We start from the raw sequence: 27,615 nt of genomic DNA, 5'->3' as shown, positions 1-27,615 counted from the left end.
ATACCCTTGGATCTTCTAATTATGAACCACTTCCAAGGATATAGATTGCTTTGTAGTCCTTTGTACTATCTAAATACAGTCCACTGATTGGACTCTTCTACTAGTAGCTATCACATAATATCTTGGATCTCAAGATTCAAGAACCAAAACCCCCAAAGCCCTTTAAAACATTGGGGATTTCCAACTAATAATTTTCAACAGCTGCTCCGAGCCTCAGAAACCACGTAAGAAAGACATCGTCATCCCTCCACTGAGCTAACACTGCATCTATTTATGCAGTCAGTAATTGTTTAGAAGATGTTACCTAGCTATTAACAATTTTCTCAAGCTTTAGAGCTAATGCATAATTTAACAACGAATTGCAAACTCAAACACAACGTCTCCTTGCACAAGAAACTTGTATATAATTGTAATTGTATGTTTATTTATATAACTACGCTGTTATAACTTGTTTTAATTGCATTGAGGTGTTATAAGGTCTTGTTTTCGTTGCGCCTTCGCCCACGTGTGAGGGAGGAGAGTATCTCCATGAGTAAGTCTTGATTTAGAAAAAGCGTATTTATGGGTAGTAATTTTGCCATATATGTAAACAAATCAACTTGCATTATAGATGACTTTGCCCAATAGTGGGACACATACAGGCTGTTACTTTACTTTATCGCTACAGTAAGAAATATTAATTATTCCTCAATTACTCATGTGCTTTCGACCTTGGGAACTAAGATGTTATGTCTCTTGTAATTGTAGTTACACTGGCTCACTTACCGTATAAACATAAACATAACAATACTAAGTAATGCTGTTCGATAGTAAAATATATGATGAGAGGTCTACCATCAAGTGTAAGGAAGTATTATGGAAGAAATTATCTATCTTAAACAAAATAAATTATTTATATTAAACATCACAATAAAAATATGGATCAAAAACAGAACAGTCCCCTGTCATGTTTCATTTTATACTCAGCGTGGGGTTGCCCTAATTTGATGCTCCTGTTTATCAAATATAGTCGACGCGGGAGACAATCCACCCATTGTTATAATTGGAGCTGAGTCATGTTTTTGCCGAGATGGCCCAGTGAGAAGCCGAGATGGCCCAGTGGTTAGAACGCGTGCATCTTAACCGATGATTTCGGGTTCAAACCCAGGCAGGCACCACTGAAATTTCATGTGCTTAATTTGTGTTTATAATTCATCTCGTGCTCGGCGGTGAAGGAAAACATCGTGAGGAAACCTGCATGTGTCTAATTTCAACGAAATTCAGCCACATGTGTATTCCGCCAACCCGCATTGGAGCAGCGTGGTGGAATATGCTCCAAACCTTCTCCTCAAAGGGAGAGGAGGCCTTTATCCCAGCAGTGGGACATTTACGGGCTGCTTATGCTATGCTATGCATGTTTTTGCGATTGGCATAATTTGAGATTTGGCACATTATTTTATTCTAACGTACAATTATTTAAATTTGATCATTATGTAATGCTTATGTTATAATACTAGCTGAACTGACGGTTTCGCTCGCGCGGGATTCATTCAGTGGGGACAAATTCTTTCAAAATCTGACATCGTGCTGCTTCAACGTTTGGGCATTGAAAGAAACAACCTGTAACTGCTGCTGCTGAGTAATGTCCTCCTCTCCTTTTTGAGAAGATGTTTCGGAGCTGATTATTATTATATTAATAAAACATAATTGAGACGGAACAATGGAACACGGAGCAGCACCTTTTTTGACTTGTTTTAATAATAGCATTAATTCTAACTGAAATCTTTTTGTTAACATTTTTACTTATAATTTGTGGAATAGTTGCCAAAGTTAGATAAATTAAATCTATTTATCGATAATTATGTCATATACATCCCTATATATATTTTTATACAGTTAGAAATATACTTACATAGCACGCTGAGTTGTACTGTGCTGCGCATGGGCATATCCCTCTGCAACGCTTCGTGTCTTGCTTCGCATGTAAAATCAGCATAGTCGTCATCCGCCGCCGCTTTAAAATGAACCCTGTTGACAAAGGTATACGGTTTAATTTTGTTTATTGTGCTATTAAAGCTTATTTTACAGTGATTTAGATTTCAATGTATGGGTGTGTAATTTTTTATTTACTTATTGGTGTTTTACTCGTGTGTGAGAGTATGGGTGAACAAGCGTTAGGGATAAAATTGTCTGCCCTATGTGTTATTTTATAAGTATAATCTATCTTTGTGTTAAATACCATTTAGATTGGTTCAGCCATTGTGGTCTGATTGAATAACAAACATCAAATCAGCCATCGACAACGCCTTTTACTTAATCTAAACCTTCTAGGACCACACTCAAATGTTAAACGTTCCGTTTAGGACGAGTTCAATGACGTCATACGGAATAATTTTATAAATGTATGTAGATTTGAATTTCGAACATATACGAATATATTATTATCTTCCACGTGACATGAAATAGTTACAACTCAAAAGCATTCTGCATATAATTAAATAGTATAAACATTTGTACGATAAATTATTTACTCAAAACTAACATTGATCGACAAAAGGCTTATACAAGAACGCTATACGTGGTCACGGACAGACAGTCTGCCCGTGACCACGAACACTGCAAAGTGCTCGAAACGTCGGGATGTTTAAATAATTAATATACGCGATTAAATCCGTTAGTTTTATTTCAATGTGTAATAATCGCGAAAATCTAAGACAACATTATTAGAATACTATGATGATATAAAAGCTTGGATTTAGTATTCGTTGGTTTCCATGGAGGGGACTAAATTAAGGTAAATTTCCTACTGCTGAACTAAGGCTTCCTCTCTCTTTTAGGAGAAGGTCAGGAGTATATTCCAACTCGCTGCTCCAATGCGTGTTGATACACATGTGGCAAAGTTTCATTGAAATCAGACACATGTAAGTTTCCTTACGATGTTTACGTTTAACGCCGAGCACGAGATGAATTATAAACACAAATTAAGCACGTGAGAAGTCTGTGGTGCTTGTCTGAGTTTGAACTGGCAATCCTCGGCTAAGATGCACGCGTTCTAGCCTCTGGGCCATCTCGGCTCTTTGCATGTATTATCCTATGACCTAATAATGATAACCCCTACCACTTTTTACCTCTGTTTCTTATCTCTAACTTAAGTATGCCTGGAGATAGCTGTTTTAGCGATGAGGTCGCCTCTTATGCATCTTTCGAATGTGAATTTTATTTGATTTGATTTGATTTTGAGGAAAGAATGAACAGAAATGGCCAGTTGGTTACACGTAAATCGTAACCGATAGTTGCGGGTTCAAATCTCAGCATGCAATACTGAATTTTCATATGATTAATTTGTGTTTATTGTTCATCGTACTATATGGAGGAAACCTGCACTTGTTGGATGAATATACATATACCAAATATCCACCGCATTAGCGCATGGCGGAACTAGCTCTAAGCATTTACAACACGTAAGTTTACTTTAAATAAATTATATTTTGATTCCCAATTAAATTATGAAGCTATATTCCTAGTGACTGCAATTTTAAGCCGTGACATTTTAAAGCTTAAATAGAGAAATTTCAACATACAAGCTTAAAGTTAACACGGAGATGTCACGACTGACGTCAAATTAATTCGGCATTTAATAGGGATAATGCAGAGAATTTATTTATAATAGTTTTGATTTAATTCGGTCTCATAAAAGCTTGGAAATTAAGGGGTTTTGCTATGAACTATTTCATACTATTTTATATACAGTAATTCGTGGACATACAGATTGTAGAAGATATATATGTAAATAATGTTCATTTCTTTAAAAATAATATAGTACGTATATTATTTATGTTATAAAATACTTTAATGGATATTGTGTCTGTGTGTTTTTTGATATAACCGCTTTTTGCTAAATGCATACACGGTATATATACCAAAACAACATTTTTTACATTTTTTTTCTGTTCTGATAATCTCTGGAACTGCTGGACTGATTTTGACGGGACTTTTACTGGAATAAGGAGTAACTTAGGCTACTCTTATTTTAGAAATATATATAACATAATAATAAATTCACGCTGCAATGTCCAAATTCTGATCAGTACCACTCCCATTAGCAGCCTGTAAATTTTCCCACTGCTGGGCTAAAGGCCACCTCTCCCTTTGAGGAGACAAACCTTCTCCACACCACGCTGCTCCAATGCGGGTTGGCGGAATACACAAATTAAGCACATGAAAATTCAGTGGTGCCTGCCTGGGTTTGAACCCGAAATCATCGGTTAAGATGCACGCGTTCTAACCACTGGGCCATCTTCACCAGCTACTTAATACTACAAAAGCCTAATAAATTAAATAAACTTCTTAATTCTTAAGTTATAGTAAAATCTGCGACCTGAACAATAATTTTTTTGTTATATTCGAATTTGACGACCTCCGCGGTCGAGCAATGTGTACACCGGTTTTCATGGGTACGCCACTCCGAGGTCCCGGGTTCGATTGCCGGCCTAGTCGGTTTAGAAAAAGTTCATTAGTTTTCTATATTGTCTTGGTGTTTGTGGTGCCGTCGTTACTTCTGATTTTCCATAGCACAAGTGCTTTAGCTACTTTCATTGGGATCAGAGTAATGTATGTGATGTTGTCCAATATTGTTTTTTTTTTAAATTAAACGCGCACCGAGTCGCGGGCACAGCTAGTTTGTTATGAAATAAAAAAAGCTTCGTGTATGTACTTGGTCTGCTGTGTATATAGTATAAGAAAGCGCACACATACACACACATAACATATTTTACACATATTTTCTTAAACAGTTATGAAAAAGGATTCCGTGACCGTAATTAGTATGACCATTATATATTACATACTTACATACTATGACTGTTATTACTACATACTTATTACGTATGACTGTATATTTGGATGTCGAAAAAGAGTAACCACTGTGATTCTTGCCGGTCCTTTTCGTTAGAATCTACATTTCGTACCGGTGGTAGCTTTACTTTAAATAGTTTGTTAAATGATTCAAAAGTGCTTGTAAAAGCCTAATCGAATAAAGTATATTTTGATTTATATAGTTTACATATATATTTATTAACATACCTTTGAAATTTAATTAATGGAAAATAACTTCGGACTGTCTTATCTTGGTTCTTGACTTTAGTATAAACGTTAAAAATGTCAATGAAAATTTATTCTAAAAGCCTTGTCGAATAAAGTATATTTTGATTATAATTTAACGTTACACATATGACATTTTAGAATTGTATACCGTCGGTAAATAACCGACAATGAAACGCGATACATTTAAACGAATACGTTGACAAACATTTGTTTGTCGTGCCAGTTTCAAACTTTTGGTAAAACTTCTATGTGATGTCATATATTACGATTGATATATGTTCAATGGATGTGACAGTGAATATTTAATTTAATTTATTTTTGTCATAACATTTTTATTTGTTGAATATTTCAATCAAACGTTATATATAAAAACGTTGCATTTAGATTTAGCCTAGAAGTTGTAATTTATTTCCTTTAAAAGAAGTTTTAATTTGCGTTAATCAATAAAGTTAATTCAATTTTTTTGAGTCAAGTGCTAATCGATTTAAAGCTAGAACATTACCACCCACTACTATGTCTCTTTCTCATAGTGTACATTATACAGATATATTTTATTGATATTTTTGTTCACGACTCTAGCAATTTAATTAAGCTAGACTTTAATGAAGCAAAATAAAATGTCATCTATTTAACTTGCCCATTCACATAAGATAACCAGCTTCTGAAATATGACGCATAACTATCTAACGAGATTATATGCATAAATGCATAGCGTATTCAAAAACTTCTGAGTTTTATGCGCGACATGCAAATGAGAGACAACATTTTCACGTATATATAATTTAAATTTCGAACGTTTTTAATGTAAATTATGTAACTGGTTGTCATTAATTAAAGCGTTCTAAATTTAAAAAAAAATGGCATGTAATTTTTCGTGTTACATGTATCATAAATTATGAAACTAGTGGAGGTTCTCAACTGTCTCGGTAGGTAAGACCGACTCACGGCTTAGGTATTAAAATGAGTCAATGTTATTACAGGCACTAGGGATGTAACACCTTGGATCCCATGGGTAGTAGCACACAGATGGTGTTAGAAGCCATATTTGGTCTAAAGGGCTGCTATCAAAATCAAATCTAAATCCGAATATATCACATAACTAAATTTATCTATTTTATCCACAGAAGTTAAATAAGAATAAGTTCTTGTAACAATAGTTTTTGGGATTTGTCACTAGATGGCACTATTTTATTGGCTAATTTTTATACCGTTCAAGTGATCGCTATGACAATTGATATACACACACAAGACAAAGGTTATTGATAACTTGTTATCAATATTATCAATATAGTTTGCTTTAACCAAGAGCCTTCATTATAACAAACAGGCATTAATTAGTAGTTCTTGGCAGCTGTTCTATTTAATCGTGCTTAGAAAGGGTTAGATACAGATTACAGATACCCTTTATAATATTTTGTCATATTATAAACATTTCACATTATAACTCATAAATACTTTTTTGATATATATTTTTATAAATGAAAAGATTTTCAACACAATTGCGTTTCGGAGGAGGTTTTGGCATGTCATATTATTATCTAAATAGCTGTGCTTCGCAGTTTCACTTTGAATTTAAACCATTGACGTGACAGGCGTTTCAACAATTTCATATCCTTGTGTATAATACATATAACGATTTATTAGTAATATTACTATGTACGTACTTATCTATATAGAAGCGTATAGTATTAATATTATTATTTAAAGTTATTACATTTCGATTTTAAGATGTATCAATGGTTTGGCTTCAACCGTATGTATATAACTGATTTTTAAAGTAATTTTCACTTTCTTTAATTTCATTCATAACTGTATAAGCTCTCTGCTAGTATACGTTTATTGGTATCATTGATTCTATAATGTTACCTATTTGATTTATGTATGTTTGTCTTTGTTTAATTTTAATAATTGTGTAATTAATCAGTGGAAACTTAGCTGCTGTATGTAATATTGTATATTATCATGCCATAAGTGTCATCATATTGTTTGTTTTCCTAAAATAAAAATAAACCGTGAAACTAGTTTTAGTCAGTGTATTAGGGCAATGGGGAGATGTGGTCGTAGGTAGGTTGCCTATGTCTTTCCTTGCTTCAATTCAAGCTTACTTCATATCAAATTTCATGATCTTAGTTTCAGTGGTTTATTTGTGAAAGCTTGACAGACAGATAGACGGACAGAGTTACTTTGTCATTTATAATATTAGTAAAGATAAATAATAAACATGTCTTACTTAAGGCCCTAATGCGTAAATAGAAGTGGCTAGCTTATTACTTTTTTCTTTTTAGCGTTGTAAATTTATAAAAGATTATGCAAAGTTTTTTAATTAAATTTCGTTAAGCTACAGTTAGTTAACATGCGATAATACAATACTACGCTCAAAACACATCTAGTAGCCCGACATCCATGTCATCAACTTTGCACATTTTACAAAAGTAATTTATATTTTGTCCGTCTGTGTGTAGATCGTTTAAGTGTTAGGGACATGAGCTGTTTAAACTTTGCTTATATTTAAAGTTTAATATTTTGTACGTTACTTTAATTCCCCATTTTTGAAGAGAATTTTGTCCAGTTAGGCAAACAAAACATACATAACTAGACAATAAAACAACACTGCTTCTGTCTATCTGTCTTTATGAATGCGTAGACTCAAAAACTACTGGTCGGATTTTCATACGATTTTTATAGATACGAATTCATGAAAAAGGTGCAGATGTGTAATAACAATAAGATTTTGGCTGAATTGGCTGAATTATTTGAATACGACGATTATTATTGGAGATGTTGGAATAAATGTTTCCTAATAAAGCTTCCGTTATTCTAGAGTACTTCGCGTTTTGTGTAAACCCTTAGTCTACTCGTGCGAATCCGGAATATTATATATAATAATGCTAGTCCCAACTACTGGCACTAGGGATATGAGATCTAATTGCCAAGGTTGGTCGCGCAATAGTGTTGTAAGCTATCGTTATTATTTCTCACAGCGCCAATTTTCTATGGGCGATGGTGACCACTAACCACCAGGGGGGGAGGCATATGCCAGTAGATCTTTCAACGCAAGATGATATACTCAAAAAAAAATAGGTAAAATGGCGCTTTTTTATAAGAGCCTCCCTTAAGAATTTATTTACATTTTATTTTAATTTTATTATTTATTATTAAAGTTTAAAATACAACTGAGTATTTTGTGAATATTTCAAGTGCCTACCTCTTGCTATTATTGATATCGAGCAAAAAAGGGCAAAAAAAAACGCGTTTGTTGTACAGGAGGCTTCCTAAATATTTATTTTATTTTGTTTTTAATTATTTTGGTTTATCGTTATAGCGGCTACAGGATTACATAATTTGTGAAAATTTCTACTGACTAGCTATCACGGTTCTTGGAATACGGCCTGGTGGCGAAGTCTTAGTAATAGTGGGACCCTATTTTTTATTTTTTATCCTTTGGCTATGGAACCCTAAAAGGATGAATATTATTTTTAATGATATATATATTATAAAAACAACAGCTCCGTTGAAATTCCTAGAATATTTGACACGCATAATATGAACTTATATGATTCTTTATATTTTATTCTCATTAAACCTGTAGTTGAATGATAACATGGTTATTTTTATCACTACAAGTATTTAAAACGGGATATTTACCATGTTTTTTATTTTTATTTGGTGGAGATCGATATTTCGACATTATCTACGAATGTCTTGTTCCCGAGTCTCGTGAAGTTTTTTACTTACATACATTTTTTAGTATTTTACAAATCATATTATGTTATAGTCCGTTATATTTTTACTGATGAAAGAGTATATAACTCCAACGCCTATTAAGTATGTTTATTATTATGTATTTATATGGAAAAAAAACTGATATAAAAAGAAACGTTGTTTTATAATCTACGACGTTTATATACATAAAACTTATACCATAAGATGCAGTGCGTTTCGGGGAAAGTTAGAGCATATAATTTATATACATATAATAAAATTGGAGTGTCTGTTTGTAATATTAAAATAACCGCGTTTTACTAAATGCATATGTATGTATACACGGTACATATACCTAAAAAACATTTTTTTCAAAATTTTTTCTGTCTGTTTGTTCCGGCTAATCTCTGGAACGGCTGGACCGATTTTGACGGGATTTTAACTGGCAGATAGCTGATGTAATAAGGAGTAACTTAGGCTACTTTTATTTTAGATTTATATGAAAAATAATAATAGTCACGCTATTTTATTAAATTCAAACGCGCACAAAGTCGCGGGCACAGCTAGTATTATTATATAAATCGCTGCGCTTCGCCGTTTCACTTTGAATTTAAACTATCGACGTGACAAGCGTTTGAACAATGTCCTTGCGTATATAACAGGGGTCATTAATAATTTATACTAATAATATTATCATGTACGTACTTGTATAGAAGGATATATTTATATTATTATTTAAAATGGTATCTTTTTTTTTTAAATTTCGAAATTAAAGCAGAGCAGAATAGAACAAATAAACAAACAGAGTAGTACGAAATATCTTCAACGCTTATCAACAAATTACGAGTCACACATTTTGATCGTATCGTACTGAAATGACGTAAACGTCCCTTAGCATCTAACCCTTATCACATTTGACGCAGATTGTCCTATGTGGAAGTTTTGCAGTGTGTATTTGATTTTATCACTCGATAAATTACGTTTAAATTGCACTAGCGTTTGCCTTCGTCTATACACAATTTAAATTAAATTTATACCATCGGCAGCCTTTACGCGCTACTGGGCGAAGGCCCTATCTCGTCTTTGCTAATTCTTAGTCTTTACCAGGATGTCATTTATTGAAAATAGGTAACTAGGCTTTTCTCACCAATTCAAATCAAATCAAATCAAAATAAAATAAAATGTTCGAGTAGGCTTTTACAAGCACTTTTGAATCGACATTTAACAAACTTTTTAAAGTAAAGCTACCACTGGTTCGGAATGTAGGTTCTACCGAGAAGAACCGGCAAGTAACTAAGTTACTTATTTTATTTAAAAAAAATTTTCTAGCTTTGACATATTTTATGTCACATTATGTGTAGGCTATCTGGCATATGGGCCACCTGGTGGTTAATGGTCACCATCGCCAATAGAAAGGGAGAGAAACATTAACTATAGCTTAAAACACTGTTGTACAATTTTGGGAAATAAGATATTATGTCCCTTGTACCTTTTTTTTATGTTACAGGTGGCAAACGAGCAGGAGGCTCACATGATGGAAAGTGACTGCCACCGCCCATGGACATTTGCAACACCGGGCTTGCAGATGCGTTGCCGGCCTTTAAGGAAGAGGCCTATACCTGTAGTTGCACTGGCTAACTCACCCTTGAAATCGGAACACAACAATACTACCACCAGCCATCAAGGCTACCCTACCAAGTCAAAAGATAATGTGCAGCTGTGAATTTAATCCCCTAAGGAGTTGACGTAGTCTCTTCTGAAAATTACCTCTATGAGCGAAATCGGTGACGCGCACGTCTATATCAGCTAACAATAATTATATTTTTATTCGCACTAAAATCCGACGATCATTTGTTTATTATATCATATGTTTTTGCGTTACACTATCGTATTTTAATAATGTTAATTAAGTTCGTGTCACAAAGCCTGGAAGAGATTGTTATGAGCGATACGGTCACCTTTGACATTCGCACCATATACACGGTGAGCTGTTGATTCGTGTATATGTATGCGATCAGAAATAAAACAAACGAACATCGAAATGTTACTTTTAAATATTAATTTTAATAGTTGCACGGACCAATTTCTTCTAAATATATTGATTTCATTTCCAGTGTTTTTTACCTTAATTCTGTAATTTCAAGAGCGAGAGCCGAGATTGCCCAGTGGTTATAATGCGTGCATATTAAACGATGATTTCGGGTTCAAACCCAGGCGTGCACCACTGAATTTTCATGTGCTTAATTTGCGGCGGTGAAGGAAAACATCGTGAGGAAACCTGCATGTGTCTAATTTCAACGAAATTCTGCCACATGTGTATTCCACCAACCCGCATTGGAGCAGCGTGGTGAAATATGTTCCAAACCGTCTCCTCAAAAGTAGAGGAGGCCTTAGCCCAGCAGGGGGAAATTTAGGGGCTACTAATGTAAAAAAAATGTTATTTCGATTAAAAAGTGCTATTTTTAAACATAATTTGTATCACCCTTTCGGTTTGAAGCCTGAGTGAGCCAGTGTAATTATTTCTAATAGCACTAAAAGCACTGTTAGTTTCAAAAATAACAATGTTTTAATATGTTTTTGTGTGGTTTATAAAACTGCAGTTTTAGTTTGTAGTTTAAATGTAGTTCTTAGTTACCTGGATATTGTAGTGTATCTCGTGGACTTTGGGATCCCAGTTGGACCTTCGACCTCCTTTATCTCCTCGCTTGATACTGAAACAAAAATAAAATACGACTAATTAAAGATTTTTTTTGATAATTAACATTTTGTTAGATATGAAGTAATTTTTAATTTTGTATCTTATCAACAAGCAAGCTTGGACCCCATAGACGGACACTATATTATTCACCTTTAAAGGGGGTAATTTTGGGATAAAGGGTTGTATACAAATTCATAAAGCATTTCATTGCATAAATTTCACACAGTTCAAGTCGTGGGATCATCTAGTATGCTACGTATCCAAATACCAACATCAATTTATTAAAAAAAAAAACAAAAATTGGGGGGAAATTTTTAAGCAATTATCTTTTATCTTATTGTTAAGGCTAGCTTATAAAGCTTTTATCAAAACTTTAAACTGACAGTTACATTAAAGTTAAAAAAAAATACTTATTTTACAGACTTCTGCATACCGCAGACAAGACACATAAAATTCTAATATACAAACAAAAGTGAATAAGACGTTTATTTTTTATGCTTAGTTCTATTTTATATTTTCGCATAAATAACATCAAAACGAGCTCAGCTTAAATGAGATATGGTGTTAAACAATTAAAACATTTTCATTCGTACGTTTGTATTTGCATACTAAAACTATTAATGTTCTCAGTTAAAACTACCCTTAGACACATTAAGTATGTGTAGACTACAGAATAAACAGACCGGGCAATTATTAAAAGAAAAAATGAAAGGAAAATAAATTAACTTAATATTTTGACTTTTATTGTTTTTATAAAAACCTAAGTGTTATGTCCCTTGTGCCAGTGTAATCACAGGCACAAGGGACATAACATCTTAGTTCCCAAGGTTGGTGGCGCGTAGGTGATGTAAGGAATGATTAATATTTCTTACAGCGCCTTTGTCTATGGGCTGTGGTGACCACTTACCATCAGGTGGCCTATATGCTCATATTTCCATAATAATATTAACCAAACTATTTATGTATATATTACATAACTATAAAATAACATTGCTAAGCTAAATTGTCATTATTATGAGAGTTGAACGCAAATTAATTAGGCGACCTCTGTACATTTACAAGTCTACGTAGAGCCCTAGAGGTATATTCAGCTTAATTTTAGCAATTTAGGTGGAACAGTCCCTCTGAGAATGAGATAAACTGAGCCTTTGTGCACGACTGAAACAACACAAGTAAAGTTAATTTATTAAGAATTCGAGAATTTTGTGTAAATTTACAAATTAATGTTTAATTGGTGACTCGAATAATTGAAGGTTAAAAAAAAAATAAGCTCCTAGACTATTTACTATTAGCTCTAAGACTATATTATATTAGATTTCTCTGATTATCTTCGATCAGTTTATCGTGCGCACAGATATTGATTACCCGCAGATATTCCTGAAATGTTTCAACATCTGACAACAGTGAAACTTACTCGTATTCTGACTTCACGGATAATTCACTTCGAATCTCACTTTTGAAATGTTGACAAGTGACTTACGGTTATACACCATTTTGATACGTGTATTCTTTATAGTATAAATATTAAAGTAAATGTTGCATATCAAATTCTGTATTTTCATACTTCTGAGGTGAGTTTCGAGTAACTTCTTATAAATACCTCTACCATAAAATTTCAGTTCCAAAACGTTTGCTTCAAAGCTTAGAAATAAAGATTACATAATTAATCACGGTATAAGTATAAGTTCACAGACCCACGGTTGGGCAAAGTGTATTACATAAAAAATAAGGGGTCACGTTTAATCCCGAGCGTGGTACATGGAAGAATCCCTTACGGATGTAAATATATCTTGCCAAGTATGATATACGAAATGAATGATGAATCAAATGAATTATAAATTCTAATGGAATTTTATACTCGGCGGCCATATTTTGAACCCGAAACCTTCCTTTATAACAATATAACACAACAATTTAGCAGATGACCTTGAAAATTGGACTGTATCTTTTATATATATCCCAAGATACTATATAGTAGAGGACCAGATATTATTTAGTTTGACATCTCTCTCATTCACAACACACAGCAATGGAGTCGTTGAATGTAAATTCCACGTGACGAAACCACGGTTAAAAAATAGTAAAAGATATATGTAAATAAACACGATTTAGAGTCGAGATGACCCAGTGGTTAGAACGCGTGCATCTTAACCGATGATTGCGGGTTCAAGCCCAGGCAAGCAACACTGAATTTTCATGTGCTTAATTTGTGTTTATTATTCATCTCGTGCTCGGCGGTGAAGGAAAACATCGTAAGGAAACCTGCATGAGTCTGAGCAGCGTGGTGAAATATGCTCCAAAACCTTCTCCTCAAAAAGTAGAGGAGGCCTTAGCCCAGCAGTGGGAAATTTACAGACTGTTTATGTAAACACGATTTAGTGAAAAAAAGTATATCTATTATGAAAATTCGCATATATAGAATGTTTAAGAGAAAAAAGGTCGTAAGTTTATGTAAGGGTATATAAGACTACGCTTATACAACCATCTTGAATCTTGAAACGAGATGGTTCAGAAGAAGAACAGAGTAAAAACAGTGTTACGAGAGCTTAAGTTGTTCGTTTTAAAGAAAATTATAGAGAGGTTACGTGCCTGTCTTGGTTGAGATATTGAGACGCTGAAGTCTGACTTGAAAAGGAAAATGTTGCAATTTTTTATCAAGCGAGTCGCAATGGATGAATTTGAACCCGAGACCTTGACATTGATTTGAAATGAGAAGCATTTTACAAATGTGGAGTGATTTTTGATGTTTCTGAAAAAAAAGGTTAGACGACATTAAATTGTGGAGTTGGTATTCGTTGATGTGGGATGTAACTGATTTTCGGAAAAGAGTAACTTGCCGGTTCTCCTCAGGATATTACATTCAGAACAGGTCATTTAATTTAATCAAGCAAGTTCCTATTTGAATGAAGTATATTTTGCTTTCGATTGTTAAATATATAAAGCATAGTTTTGCAAACATTTTTCGCATTTTTTTTGCAAGATTATTCTCCGAATATGTTCCATCGTAAAAAGGAAATGACTTTGAGCCACAGTCGCTTAAACTCAACCCTTATATTTAATTTATTAAGCCGCAATACATTTTAAAAATATCTCATCGATAATCGAAAAGCATTCAAAGAAAAATCAGCGATCTTCTAAGCTCTAAGATGTTTGCGACGTCAAAAAGAAATTGACAAGTTTTGTAATGTTCGGAAAATTAAGATATCGTTTGATTCGTTGGAAATGGCGTCGAGTTTAATTTAAGTTTTTCAATTAAAAAAACCGATTAAAAGATTCTTTACGGGCTTGACTTAAACACGCCGATGTTGACATGGTGACCACTTGCATTAGCTGGCTTATCAAATTACCTACCTTAAGGACAGTCGGTTTGATTGTATCCTTTGAATTATGTGAATACAATATACCAAAATAATTTCCTTAACTGTTTTTTAAATCAGATCAATATTGTTGCGTTTACAGTTAAGTAGTTTCTAAATTAATGGTGTTTCGTATTTGATATTATTCATTCATCATATAACATGTTTTATTAAATCTAAATTGTCTAAAATATATTAAAAATAAGTTTTGATGCACTTGTAGATCTAAGTGATTCGTTTAAAGGCTATGACGTCAAAACGATGCGGCGAATGGTCTCCATTACGTAAAACTTAATCAAGACTTTTGTAAGTTTGTCTAAGAAATATTCTGAAGTTTTTTTGTTTAAAATTTAAACATTTGTAACGTTATTCGTGGAAATGTATTGTTTCCACTAAGACATAGCTAGATCTTATATTATTTGTTTGATTAGAACTTTTATGGGCTTTTTTATGTAATGTATGGACGATCAAATAGGCCACCTGATGGTTAGTGATCAACACCACTTATAGACATAGGCGCTATATATATTAATAATTCCTTACATCCCATATTATGTCCCATGTGTCTGTAGTTACACTGGCTCACTCACCCTTCAAACCGTAACACAACATTATTAGGTATTGCTGTTTGGCGATAGAATATCTAATGTTTGATGATGATGGCACAAAGCCCTGACACCAATTGTATATTAGCCTTATTAATGAATATTATAATTAGTTATAATTATTGTCTCTCGTTCTTTCACCATTGGTTTGACATTTGAAAGAGGAAGACAGAACGTTGTTTAACGAATTACAACTTAAATAGCATTTAAAGATCAAGCCGTTTAGTTAGCAATTTAGTTTTAAAGAATACAGACTAAACGTTGGTCTGTATATAAAGGCCCAGTAAGTTAAAATACGTATATGCTTTTAAAAAATCCTTCAAGATAAGGTTAATTTATTTAATAATAATTGTAGATATTTTTTTGACAGACAATTAATTTAAGGTCTATGTTAAAATTATTAACAGAGAATTCTTTTTATTCTTTATAAGATAAAAGAGATATTTCATTGTAAATAATAAAATATGTTCTTTAATTAAATAAAGAAGAGTACCTACTTGGTTTCGTGCCGAATTACAATGTTACCTCTTACCAATTTTACTCAATAGATAAAAAAACGGCGGGCATTTTAAATGAGATAATTTATATAATACATCTTAAGTCATCTGTGATTTTTTAAGAAGTTGAGTCATGATATATTTCAGAAAGTAACCTTAGAGCTTCAATAAAATACACTTTAAGACAAGTTATAAACCAGAATAATCCGTTTTATATTGGGATAAAATTTCAAGGTTTTCCGTTCAATTTACTGACCCCTAAAACAGCAGATAGCAACCTAATAAAACTTTATACCATAACAATTCCAATTCCACCATTAAACCAACGAGGCAAATAAAATTACGATACAGGAAAAATAGCGTATTTCAAAATACATTACGCCGTACATAGACATCAAGGAAACTGGAAAATCCCGTGAAATATCATAACGAATGGTTCCGTAACATTAATTTTCTTTATTACAGTAGATCACTGAGAAATTGTTTCATTTTTGATGGTTTTACTTAACCGTTGAGAATTTGTAATTTAACGTTCTGTACAATGTTGGAAAAAGTTAAACGTTATTTGATTTTTTGAAATGTCAAATTTATCATAAGAATGTAAGCAGTGAGTGCTGAGTAAAGGAATCCTCTCCTCTTGACTGAAGGACACGGGTTCATATCTGAGCTGTACTTCTGAGTTTTAATGTTTTTTATGATATAATTAGTTCGATTGAGTTTTCATGATCACATTTAATTAATCTATACTGATATTACAAACGCGGAACGGTCACGGTCACGGTCACGCTTAACTTTTCACTGAACCGATTTTGATGAAATTTGACGTGAAGCAAGCTTCAACTCCAAGGAATGACGTAAATTATTCTTTCATACCTAACAACTGATAATCAACCCTTAAAAACCGCCGGCGAAAACTTGTTGGGAATAAAATTCTGTCACAGTTGTATTTAGTCAACGTTATGGTATGATTTTGAAATCTTTCCCTCAAGGGAGCCAGTCTTTGTTCAGCAGTGGAATAATTACAGGCTGTTATAATCTATACTGCCACACGAGGAAACGTTTCACTATGTGTAACTGAAAACACTACTGAACTAATCCACATATATATAACTGATACCAGAAGACGTCGTGCGTTGTGCGTTGTGTGTGAAATTAAACACATGCAGGTTTTTTTACGAAACCTGATGAGCTGGAGTTGAATTATGAATACCAATTAAGCACATGAAAATTAAGTGGAAGTGAAAAAGTGAAGTGATGTGAATTTTAAGTTAAGATGCACGCGTTCTAACCACTGGGCCATCTCGGCTCTGGTATAATATGAATTACGTTTAATTTTTAATGGTTTAGTCTCATACGGAACCCCAAAACCACAAGGGTCATTCCGTAAACAAGAACGTTTTGAAGTACACTCGAAACGGAGCTCAAATTTATTTCGAGTCGTTGGAGTAATGATAATTTACCGGAAAAAATTACATAAGCTTTTCTTGTAAGGGAAATTTGTAAGATGAAATTTCATCCTTATTACACAACACGTTACAAAGGTACAGAAGGTGGATATAACACTCGCCATTATTCTACAGATCGTGTATTTTTTTTTCAGTTTTAAGATTATAGACATTGATCACTGTAAGAAATGTTAAGGTTCTACAACATAAACATGAAACTGACCTTGGAAACTAATCATCATCATCGTAGTAGGCCTGTATTAGTCCACTGCAAGACATATGCCTTCCCTATGGCGCGTCACTGAGCCCAATCTTCAGCCCTTCTTATCCACTTTCTACCAGTCACCTTCCGTACATCATCGCTCCACCTTGTCACAAGGCGTCCTACACTACGCTTGCTGATACGCGGTCTCCACTCTAGAACCTTCTTGCCCCAACGGTCAACTTAGAATTTGTCACTACAGCTGACTAATCCTCTGAGCTATGTCAACTACCTTCGTTCTCAGTCAGATCACCTCGTTCCGGAATTGATCCTTCAGAGGAACACCAGCATAGCTCTCTCTTTAGCCCGCCGAATGGAAACTAATACGTTTACCCTTTTAAGTTACTGGAGGGGACAAAATATGATTTCTTAAATTATTGCTCCTTTTTTTACAGCCATATAAACGATAAAACGGAGATTAAACCCTGAAAAGGGAATTCGTACCCCCTGAAGGGGAAAATAAAATATTCATGAATTAAGGTTTAATATATGTATTAAAATAATAATAAACTAAGGATTATTAAATTTAATTTATCAACCTTTCTCATACACGTCGTTCGTTATAATTTTCATCATTTGTTTGAACGTTAATCGGACATGACGTCATTATAAATTATTTTTATATTTGACCTTTAATTTGATTTTCAAATTTTATGGAAAGTCCCGAGTTTATTATTTTAAATTGGATTTGATGAATATTTGTTTTAATTAATGAAGCGAAGCGAAAGCTTGGACTTCTAAATATAAACATTTTTCTTCATCAGACTTTTACGGACTTTTGATTACTCATACTTGTAAATTATTACATGTTAATTAGTTTTAAAAATATCATGTAATATATCCAGCAATTAAAATACGGTTACCTTAATCAATTGTTACGGGGTTCCAATCCAGGCAATACTGAATTTTCATGACTTAAATTTGTGTATATAATTCATCTTCTGCATCGTGAGGAAACCTGCATGTGTCGGAAGAAAATCTCAAAGTGAATCCACTGAAGAAGCGCGGTGAACAAGTGGTGAGAGTCACTTTCCATCAGGTAAGCCTCCTGCTCGTTTGCCATCTATTCCATAATAAAAACTTTACCCAAGCAATGGGGTAATTACTGATTTTATATATCAAAAGTAGGGTCGAGCTATGGGCCACCTGATGGTACTTGAAGTAGTTACCACCGCCCATAGACAAAGGCGTTGTAACCAACCTTGAGAACTAAGTTGTTCTGTCCCTTGAGCCCGTAGTAACATACTTTACACACACTCAACCTTCAAGCCGGAACACAACAATACTGAGTACTGTTGTTTGGCAAATATCTGATGAGTGGGTGGTACCTACCCAGAGGCCTTGCACGAAGCCCTACCACCAATTAAAAGTACTGGCTGCTACATAACTTCACTTTAGATTCATTAAGGTAAAAAAAAAAAATCTACCCCAAAGCTATTAAAAGAGAAGGGATCGTCGGAATTAATATAGATTACAAAAACGTTTCAATTTAGAAGCGATTAACCCCCTTCCGCGTCGTTGGGCGGAGAAAGTAAAAATTCCATTAATAGGTGAAGAGAATCGCAAATATTACCGTTTTTATCGGTTAATGTCTTCAGGTAGAATGGTAATTTTTGGTTGGTCGCACTGCCGTAAAGTCCCTTAACACAGGTAGGTATTACGCTAGCCGTATCCTCTTGAACACCGATTACCACACTGTAAATTACTAACTTAAGAAGTAGAATTGTTTGTATAAATTCGGAATCTACCATTGGCTTTGATTTTTTTTATGTTAATATATAACTTTATTTACATAGGAATTATTAATATTGAGGCCTTTACTATATACAAATTAGAACTACTGTACCAATCATGATTATATTTTCAAATTAAAAATCAACATAATTAAATATTTTAAAAAAGTTACGATATTAGTTATTATTAAAATTCATTGTAAACTTACTCGATACGTGAAACTGTATCGATAATTGGTCACATCACTAATTGGCGCTATCTCGTCATTAATTAAGCAAGTTTTCGATATCAATTAGTAAGCAATTGCCGTTCACTATTAAATTGGGATTCATTGACATCGACTATCGATCTGTTTTAACGCTACTGGAGATTTTACTGATTTTTAAACGAATTTTTACTGATTTTGATATAAAAATTTACTGAAATCAATCACAAATATCGTCTACAAGTTGCACCAAATATAGAACGAGATAGATATTTATATATCGTACAATAATTTCTTATTTATTTTGGAAACTAGTCAATAAATAGGAGGCAATCGGACAAAATAAGTAGTACAAAGCCTCGGATAAAAACAGTTTTTAACGCAACACTCATAACTCTATATGCGGTTGTACTGGATGAAGTCGAAGTTAGAGGGTAGTCCAAAAGAATTAAACATGATCCTTTCTTAGTGCGCTGTCAAATGAGGAGTGCTTTTATATTGAGTGAGAGTGCGTTGATATTAGGTTAACTCATTAATTCAGATGACTAAACTCCGACTTTGTTCGACTGATCACAATACAAGTTGAAACATATACTCCAGATAGAGCAAGTCGTATTGAATATTAAAGCCAGTATATCTCTTCTGTTGTCACATCAATAGTCTAAATTTAAGGCGGGTGATACTGCGAAGCGTACCTTGTGACGTAATAATATTCTATTCTAAAACATTCTAGAAAACGCATACATCGCTTGGTAGAAGTTTTATGTATATTGCTTTAGCATTTTTTAAATGTAATAAGCATGCAGACCGGCCACTTAATGTTAAGTGGTCACCACCGCCCATAGACCCATAGACATTGGTGCTGTTAGAAATATTAATCATTCTTTACATCGTTAATGCACCACTACCCTTGGGAACTAAGATGTTATGTCCCTTGTGACTGCAGTTACCCTGGTTCAAACTGAACCTCTAACCCCATCAAATTGGAACACAAAAATACAAAGTATTTCTATTTGGCGATAGAATACCTGATGTGGGTGGGTGGTGGTACCTACCCAAACGGGCACCAAATCCAACTACCAAGTATATGTATGACATCTTCTATACATATAATAAAATTGGAGTGTCTGATTGTAATATTAAAATAACCGCGTTTTTCTAAATGCATATCTATGTATAAACGATACATATACCAAAAAACATTTTTTACATTTTTGAAATGGCTGCACCGATTTTGACTCTCATTTTGACACTCGGCTTTCACTGATAGCTGATGTAATAAGGAGTAACTAAGCTACAACATTGACATTTTTGTTAAATTCAAACGCGCACGAAGTCGCGGGCTCAGCTAGTACAGAATAAACTTGATAACAAAACGATGATGACAATAATCCAAGTGACGCGCGTCGCAGCTGTCTGTCCATCTCGTTTATTGAAAAAGGTTTTTAAAAGTAAATACAATATTCACATCTGTCTGAACGGAAATGTGAAATGAATATTTTGATACCGTGCGTCATAATGACTCTATCATTTGTTTCATATCATTTATTATAAGAAATTTCGTCGTTAACTATTATTACTTGGTGGTAGGGCTTTGTGGGTCTGTCTGTTAAGCCCGTCTGGGTAGGTACCACCCACACATCAGATATTCTACCGCCAAACAGCAGTATTTAGTATTGTTTTGTTCCGGTTTGAAGGGTCAGTGAGCCAGTGTAACTACAGGCACAAGGGACGTAACATCTTAGTTCCCAAGGTTGGTGGCGCATTGGTGATGTAAGGAATGGTTAATATTTCTTACAACGCCATTGTCTATGGGCGGTGGTGACCATCAGGTCCACGTACCGATACAATTAAATATATATATCCCACTTTTTGTCTTATTCTCAGTTGGTCGCATTGGTAATGTAAGAAATTTCGAAGACCATTTACCTTCAAGTGACGCAGTGAATTAGCATTTAATCTTAGATCCAGTTGTGGCTTTACTATAATCGATTTTGCAAAACAAAAAACTTTGGGCGACACGTTTTTATAAGGCATCGTATAATATTCGACTTCTGTTTCCTACGATTTTAATCGAAGGAGTTTTACTATTTTTGTAACAGCAATTTCGTATATGGTCGGAATGACACACCATTAATCACGCTATGCGTTTTGATGATAAGGGATGATTTTAATAGAATGCCATCCCTAACTATCCGTGCTCGAATGTTACGAAATTCATAGCGGAATATTGGACGTCGATTTTCGTTTTATGCATCACTAGACACCAGAGATAACTTACGACTAGATATGGCACGTGAAATAGTCCGACCAAAAATGATGGTTATATAAAGATTTCATAATTAAATACAAAACAATAAATAAATATGCAGTAAAATAAAACAAAACGATTTCATATTTTGATATCTATACTAATATAACAAAGGTGAAATTAAAACTGTCTGTCTCACGGCCAACCTACTGAACTGAATTTAATAAAATTTGTTATGAAGCTAGCTTGAAACCAAAGAAAAGACGTAGTTTACTATTGTTTAATGCCTGGCGACCAACTTTCCAACGCAAGCGAAGCCACAGGAGACAACTCGTTACAATTTAAAACAACTAAGTAGTACCTATACTTAGCCTACTAGCCTATATTTTACCGCTTTGCACACAAAGGACTAGGGAGAGCGTGATGTCGTTTGCCTTCACCACATTCGTACATTCATCCTTACCCCCGAGGTGTGCATTTATATACGTCACATCAAAACACATATTAGATTTAAATCCATTCATTTAAACATTGTAATTTTGAAAAAGGAACGCTGTCTCATCCAGTGGCTCTATCTAGCGAATGTCAACAACTCAATAAATGTGACTGACGTTTACTCGAACCTTTGATTCCAATATGACTTGAACTGACACCATTGCAATTAGGGTTCCGTTATTCGTAACGTAAAAACACAGTTTTTTTTATGACATTCCTAACTATGCCGCAGAGAATTTTTGGAATTTATATTATTAAGCAGCAATACTTAGCATTGTTTTGTTACATTTCCGAAAAGTGAGTGAGCCAGTGTTACAAAATGTCCACGGGCGGTGTATATTTTGTCACCAATTTATATCAATTTATATTATAATTCACAAGTGCTGCTTAGTACCGATGAGACAGGTCTGTTATTATAATTTTCACTTTATAGTTTTAAAAAAAGTTTTTTTTGTGGTATAAAAACGACTATGTACAGATAAGGGTTATGAGGCAGCCTTTAAGTTAGAACATCGTCAGATGAAAATTTGGCACATGTCTTCACTGACATATTGAAGCAGCTTGCTGGTATAAGTTCCGAATATCCTCACTAGAAGAGCCCACTGTATTACCATTTCATGGATACTAATCAATGTGTTTATTGCTCGCTTGCTCATAACTAATTTGTCTGCATAATAGAAAGGATGTATCCATAAAGGGCTGGAGCAATATCAGCCTTAGAAGCACAGCGGACCATGGCTTTGTACCGTGCAACGAACGAAGTCGATGAACAAGAATGATTCCCGTTAATTCGTCCAAAGCGTCCATGGTCAATGCGGTGTGTACTTGTATTCATGCAAAACGAACGTCTAACGTTTACGCTTTGTAGGTTTTGGATAAGTTTAACTTTAGATTAATAATTATTTGAAACTGGACTCCCATGTTGTGATAATACAAAAACAGTTAAACGAAAAAAAAGGCTTTTGGTTTATCTTATCGGATTTATAATATCCTTAAAAATTGATATATTTGTTCAATCTATACTATATATTTAATATTATAAATGTGAAAGTAACTCCGTCTGTCTGTCTGTCTGTCCTTCACGGCTAAACCAATGAACCGAATTTGACTAAACTTGGTATGAAGTAAACTTGAACTCCAAGGAAGGACATAGGCTTTTTTGCCTGACATGTGACAACCAACCCCTAAACGCGGAAGCCGCGGGCGACAACTAGTATAATATATATAAATATATCACATACATATAAGCACTATACAAATTCCACAATTAAAATGTCATTTAAAATTTTGCTTTTAAGACTCTACGGATGTACATATAAGGATGTTACAACGTTTGAAATTAAATATAATTAAAAGAAATGATTCGAACTGACAGTTGGAAAAATACGAAAACAGAATATATTAAGAATAATATAGTGCCAGTAATTATAATTAAGCAAGCACCTTAAACGGTCTTAAGCACCGACTCCAGTGAAAAAGAGAAATAACAGACAGACAGCCTCACCATAATAGTTAGCTGCAGTTAATGAAAAGAACTCGATTCAGGCAAAAAGTGAAGGCTTATTTAGCGGTCTTCTAAAAACTCTCTTTAACAGCAATTACAGTGTATTCGTTGTTTTTCCACAATGAAAAACAAAGTTCCCGCCCTATTTTTAGTTTGGGTCCATTTTGAAATTAAACAAACTACCGGAACGCAATTCGGAGCTTTTAAGCTGATAATGGTGGTAAACTTTTAGTTTGGAAATTCGAGTCGTAAAGCCTTCGCTCACAAACGTTCCGTGAACTTCCAACTCGAAATTAGCTCATCGAGCTATTAAAAATAAGAATTATTTTTGTTTGACCCGGAAACTGTGGTGGTATTATGTTTGTAATTTCATTGAGAGGAGACCGACTCTTATTTATTTTGCAGGGGGGATATAAAATCTAGATTAGTTGGCGGAACATTGGTAGTTAGAAGTTTGATGAATATATCCAACAACTCTGGCGAGGAGGTAACCATTGCTAAGCTGCATAAGTCGTGCAATATCTCTTTCTTTTTTGTTTTATTATTTAGTACTATAAAATAATAAATATAAATATTGGACAACATCACATAGCGAAAACACTTGTGTTATGGAAAATTAGAAGTAACGACGGTACCACAAACACCCAGACCCAAGACAACATAGAAAACTAATTCACTTTTTCAACATCGACTTGACCGGGAATCGAACCCGGGACCACGGAGTTACGTACGCATGAAAACCGGTGTACAAACTACTCGACCACGGAGGTCGTAAAAGTACTGCAAATATATTTTGATTTTTTCAAAAACAATAATATCAAGATAATATTTTACACAGAGCCAAGACAGCCTACGACACCTTCGAAGATGACGTGCATAAATCTATACAAGAAACGAGCAGTTTCATAGTTTGAGTTTATAATTAATCTTGTGTAGTACAAGCTTGAGTCGGATGCTCCAAATCTACCCACGAGCTATTATTTTACCGAAATAATTTGATCATATAAAAAAGAATTACTGTTTTTAAATTAACTAAGTGGTTGAGTCAGTGTAACTACAGGCATAAGTGAGGAAAGGTTGATATTCTATGCGCCATTTTCCATTGGCGGTGGTGACCCTTATCAGCTCAGATTTGCTCATCCGTCTACCTATTTATACTTTTTTCAATTATTGTTAAATACTTAACGAGCAATGAATCATAAGCCATCAATAAATAATACCTATTTTTTTTTTTTAGGTTTGAAAATGTTTATTCCAAAAGGATGTTACAAACGTTCACTTAAATTCCTTAGCTTATATATAATTCAACATATATATTAAGCGTATAGAGAAATCCAAATATACATAGTTCAGTTCCCTTTATAAGATGGTAGTAACAATAACATATTTTTCTAAGGTGGGTAGTTTTATTTTACATTAAAGTACTAGCACAACAAACTAAGTACCAACGTAATGAGAGAGAAAGAAAAGATGCCTCAGATAATGTTAGTCAATCTATCGATGTTTATAATACCTATCATTTATAAAAACGAATCGAATATTAATAACGATTCAAAAAATATTTTAAACTCCTATATTAAAAGGCATTTCAGACGTCCAGATTAAAATTGACTGAAAATCGACGTCACAACCACTCGGTATCAGGTTGATAGGAAAAAAAAATATATATTTTTTCCATGACACGTGTCGGACGCACGGTGTCAGTTATAAAAGGCTGAACTTTAATTGTCGATGTTGATTTTATGATTTCATGGATTATTGTTGTCGCGACAAACATAATGGATGCAAATAACGATTTGTATTTGAGGAATGATTATGTGCAGAATCATAAAAAAAATTTAGAAAAAAATTTAACCGACTACAAACTTAGAAACAGCTAGTGGACTTCAAATCAATATTTTCTTACGATTGATTAACTTATATTGTTCCCTAAGTTGAAGTGCACCTAACTTAAATTAATAACTATCATCTCGATACGAGTTTTAGCTATCGAGAAATTCGTGGAGAAACGTACAGACATACAAACAAACATAGACATACGAAATTAATCATTCTACTCAAATATAATACAATCCTAACAATGTTACAAACATAGATGTCGAACTGATAACCCGCTTTTTTTGAAGTCGGTTAAAAAATAAAATTATATGACTGCCTCGTTGGATTAGTTGCTAGTTCATAAGGGCTTGGGTTCAAAACCTGGCTCGGGTCACAACTGTGTTTGATCAAACACTTGGGCCAGTCGGCTATTTTTCTTGAAGATTGGCCACCCCGACAGAAAGCTATTAGATCGCTAGGACATCATACAATTTTAAAAAATAGGAACTCCACATACCTTTTTCACCTTTAATTTCTTGGTTACCCCTGTACCACACAATCTTGGCAGCTGGCTTCGCATTTTTGACTTGGCACTCCAGGACCACGTCCTCCCCTTCTTTCACCTCCAGCTTGGAGTTGTGAGGATGGTTGACTATTTCCACCGCATTTGGGGGAGCTGTAACAAAAAAAGGTAATTGACAATTAGTATAGTTTAGGAGCTAGTAGATGCAGTTCGAACACGGGAATCTTAAGAGGCGGGAAGGATCTTTTTCTTAAGAGTGGAGACTTTAGTTTAGCAGTGACATTTTTTTACTTCAAATTATCATGTTATTTAAATTGAAAATTAGTAATTTTTCACGATCCTTTTCAGCGCTGACCTCTTGATACCTTTATAGTAAGAATTTATAGACTCAAAGTTAAGAGACGTCACGTACTTTAATGATTAATATTATAATGGAATGAATTTTAATATTAAACAAATAAATTATCTAAAGTTTACTTAAAAAATCCTCAAAATATTTAACAATTGTTAATCATACAAGACAGTGTGATCACAGACACAGACTTAACGTCTTGTATAAATTGTTGGTGTACGAAGTGGTTTAAATTCCTTAAAAATTTCCGACCCCTTTGCTCGTTTATTTACCTGAATTAAGTTAAAATAATAAGTGTATATAAGCTTATTTAATTTAAAATTTCGACTGACAAAACGAAATTGCTGAGTCAAACTCATTCCATATCCCGATATTGTCTAAATACACGAATTTACGATCATATTATTTCGATTTCCGCCTACCTGTCCTCCCTCCTACCTCCTACCTGGATCGAAATGAATTGCGGTTTTATTATATATGAAAATAAAAATTATCTTATGTTCTCCGTTATATATTATGTGCGTTTGTGCAGATTTGATCGGATGAGAGTTTCGGTTGATTCGACACATGTACTGTGTGTCGTGACTTTGAGTTGTAACCCAAGACTGAAAGAAGAGAATTATTTTAATTAATGAATATATTTATTTATTTTAACTGTGATGAGAGCATATATATTTGAAGAAAACTTAGAGAAATACCATAAAGTCATATTCAATATTCAATTTAAAAAAAAATTATATATCTTTATGTATTTATTTTTATTTTAAGATACATATAACAGCTGTTTGTGAACGATGAACCAAGTAAATGGGTTAATTATCGAGCAGTATTTACTGTTATTGCATTTTCTTTACGACGAATCGACGCGTGTGTGTATTGACTATACTCACACATTGATACGATATACATATATACGAATACATATTATTTATTGAAGTATTCAATAAAAATTCAAGGAGTCATCGCATCAACATCAATAAAAGCAATTATAAAATAAAAGGCAGACGGAGCGCGTAGAGCATTATAGTCAAGCAAAGAAAGCGAATACAAAAGACAAAATTTGTACCAAATTCGAAAGGCAGATCC

At 33.7% G+C, this 27,615-nt stretch overlaps 1 protein-coding gene across 1 annotated transcript in view; it reads right to left on the bottom strand.

The window, feature by feature from the left end:
• Window positions 1–27,615, bottom strand: part of LOC125073941 (nephrin) — a 238,009-nt gene that overhangs the window by 76,113 nt on the left and 134,281 nt on the right. The window contains exons 5-7 of the mRNA XM_047685061.1: window positions 26,172–26,330; window positions 11,420–11,495; window positions 1,892–2,007 (exon numbers count right to left, since the gene is read on the bottom strand). Coding sequence (XP_047541017.1) covers window positions 1,892–2,007; window positions 11,420–11,495; window positions 26,172–26,330 — 351 coding nt within the window. The remainder of the gene's footprint in view (window positions 1–1,891; window positions 2,008–11,419; window positions 11,496–26,171; window positions 26,331–27,615) is intronic.

This window comes from Vanessa atalanta, chromosome 26 (assembly GCF_905147765.1).
Source record: "Vanessa atalanta chromosome 26, ilVanAtal1.2, whole genome shotgun sequence".
In the NCBI taxonomy this organism is placed as follows: domain Eukaryota; kingdom Metazoa; phylum Arthropoda; class Insecta; order Lepidoptera; family Nymphalidae; genus Vanessa; species Vanessa atalanta.
This window is presented reverse-complemented; position numbering and strand designations above follow the sequence as displayed.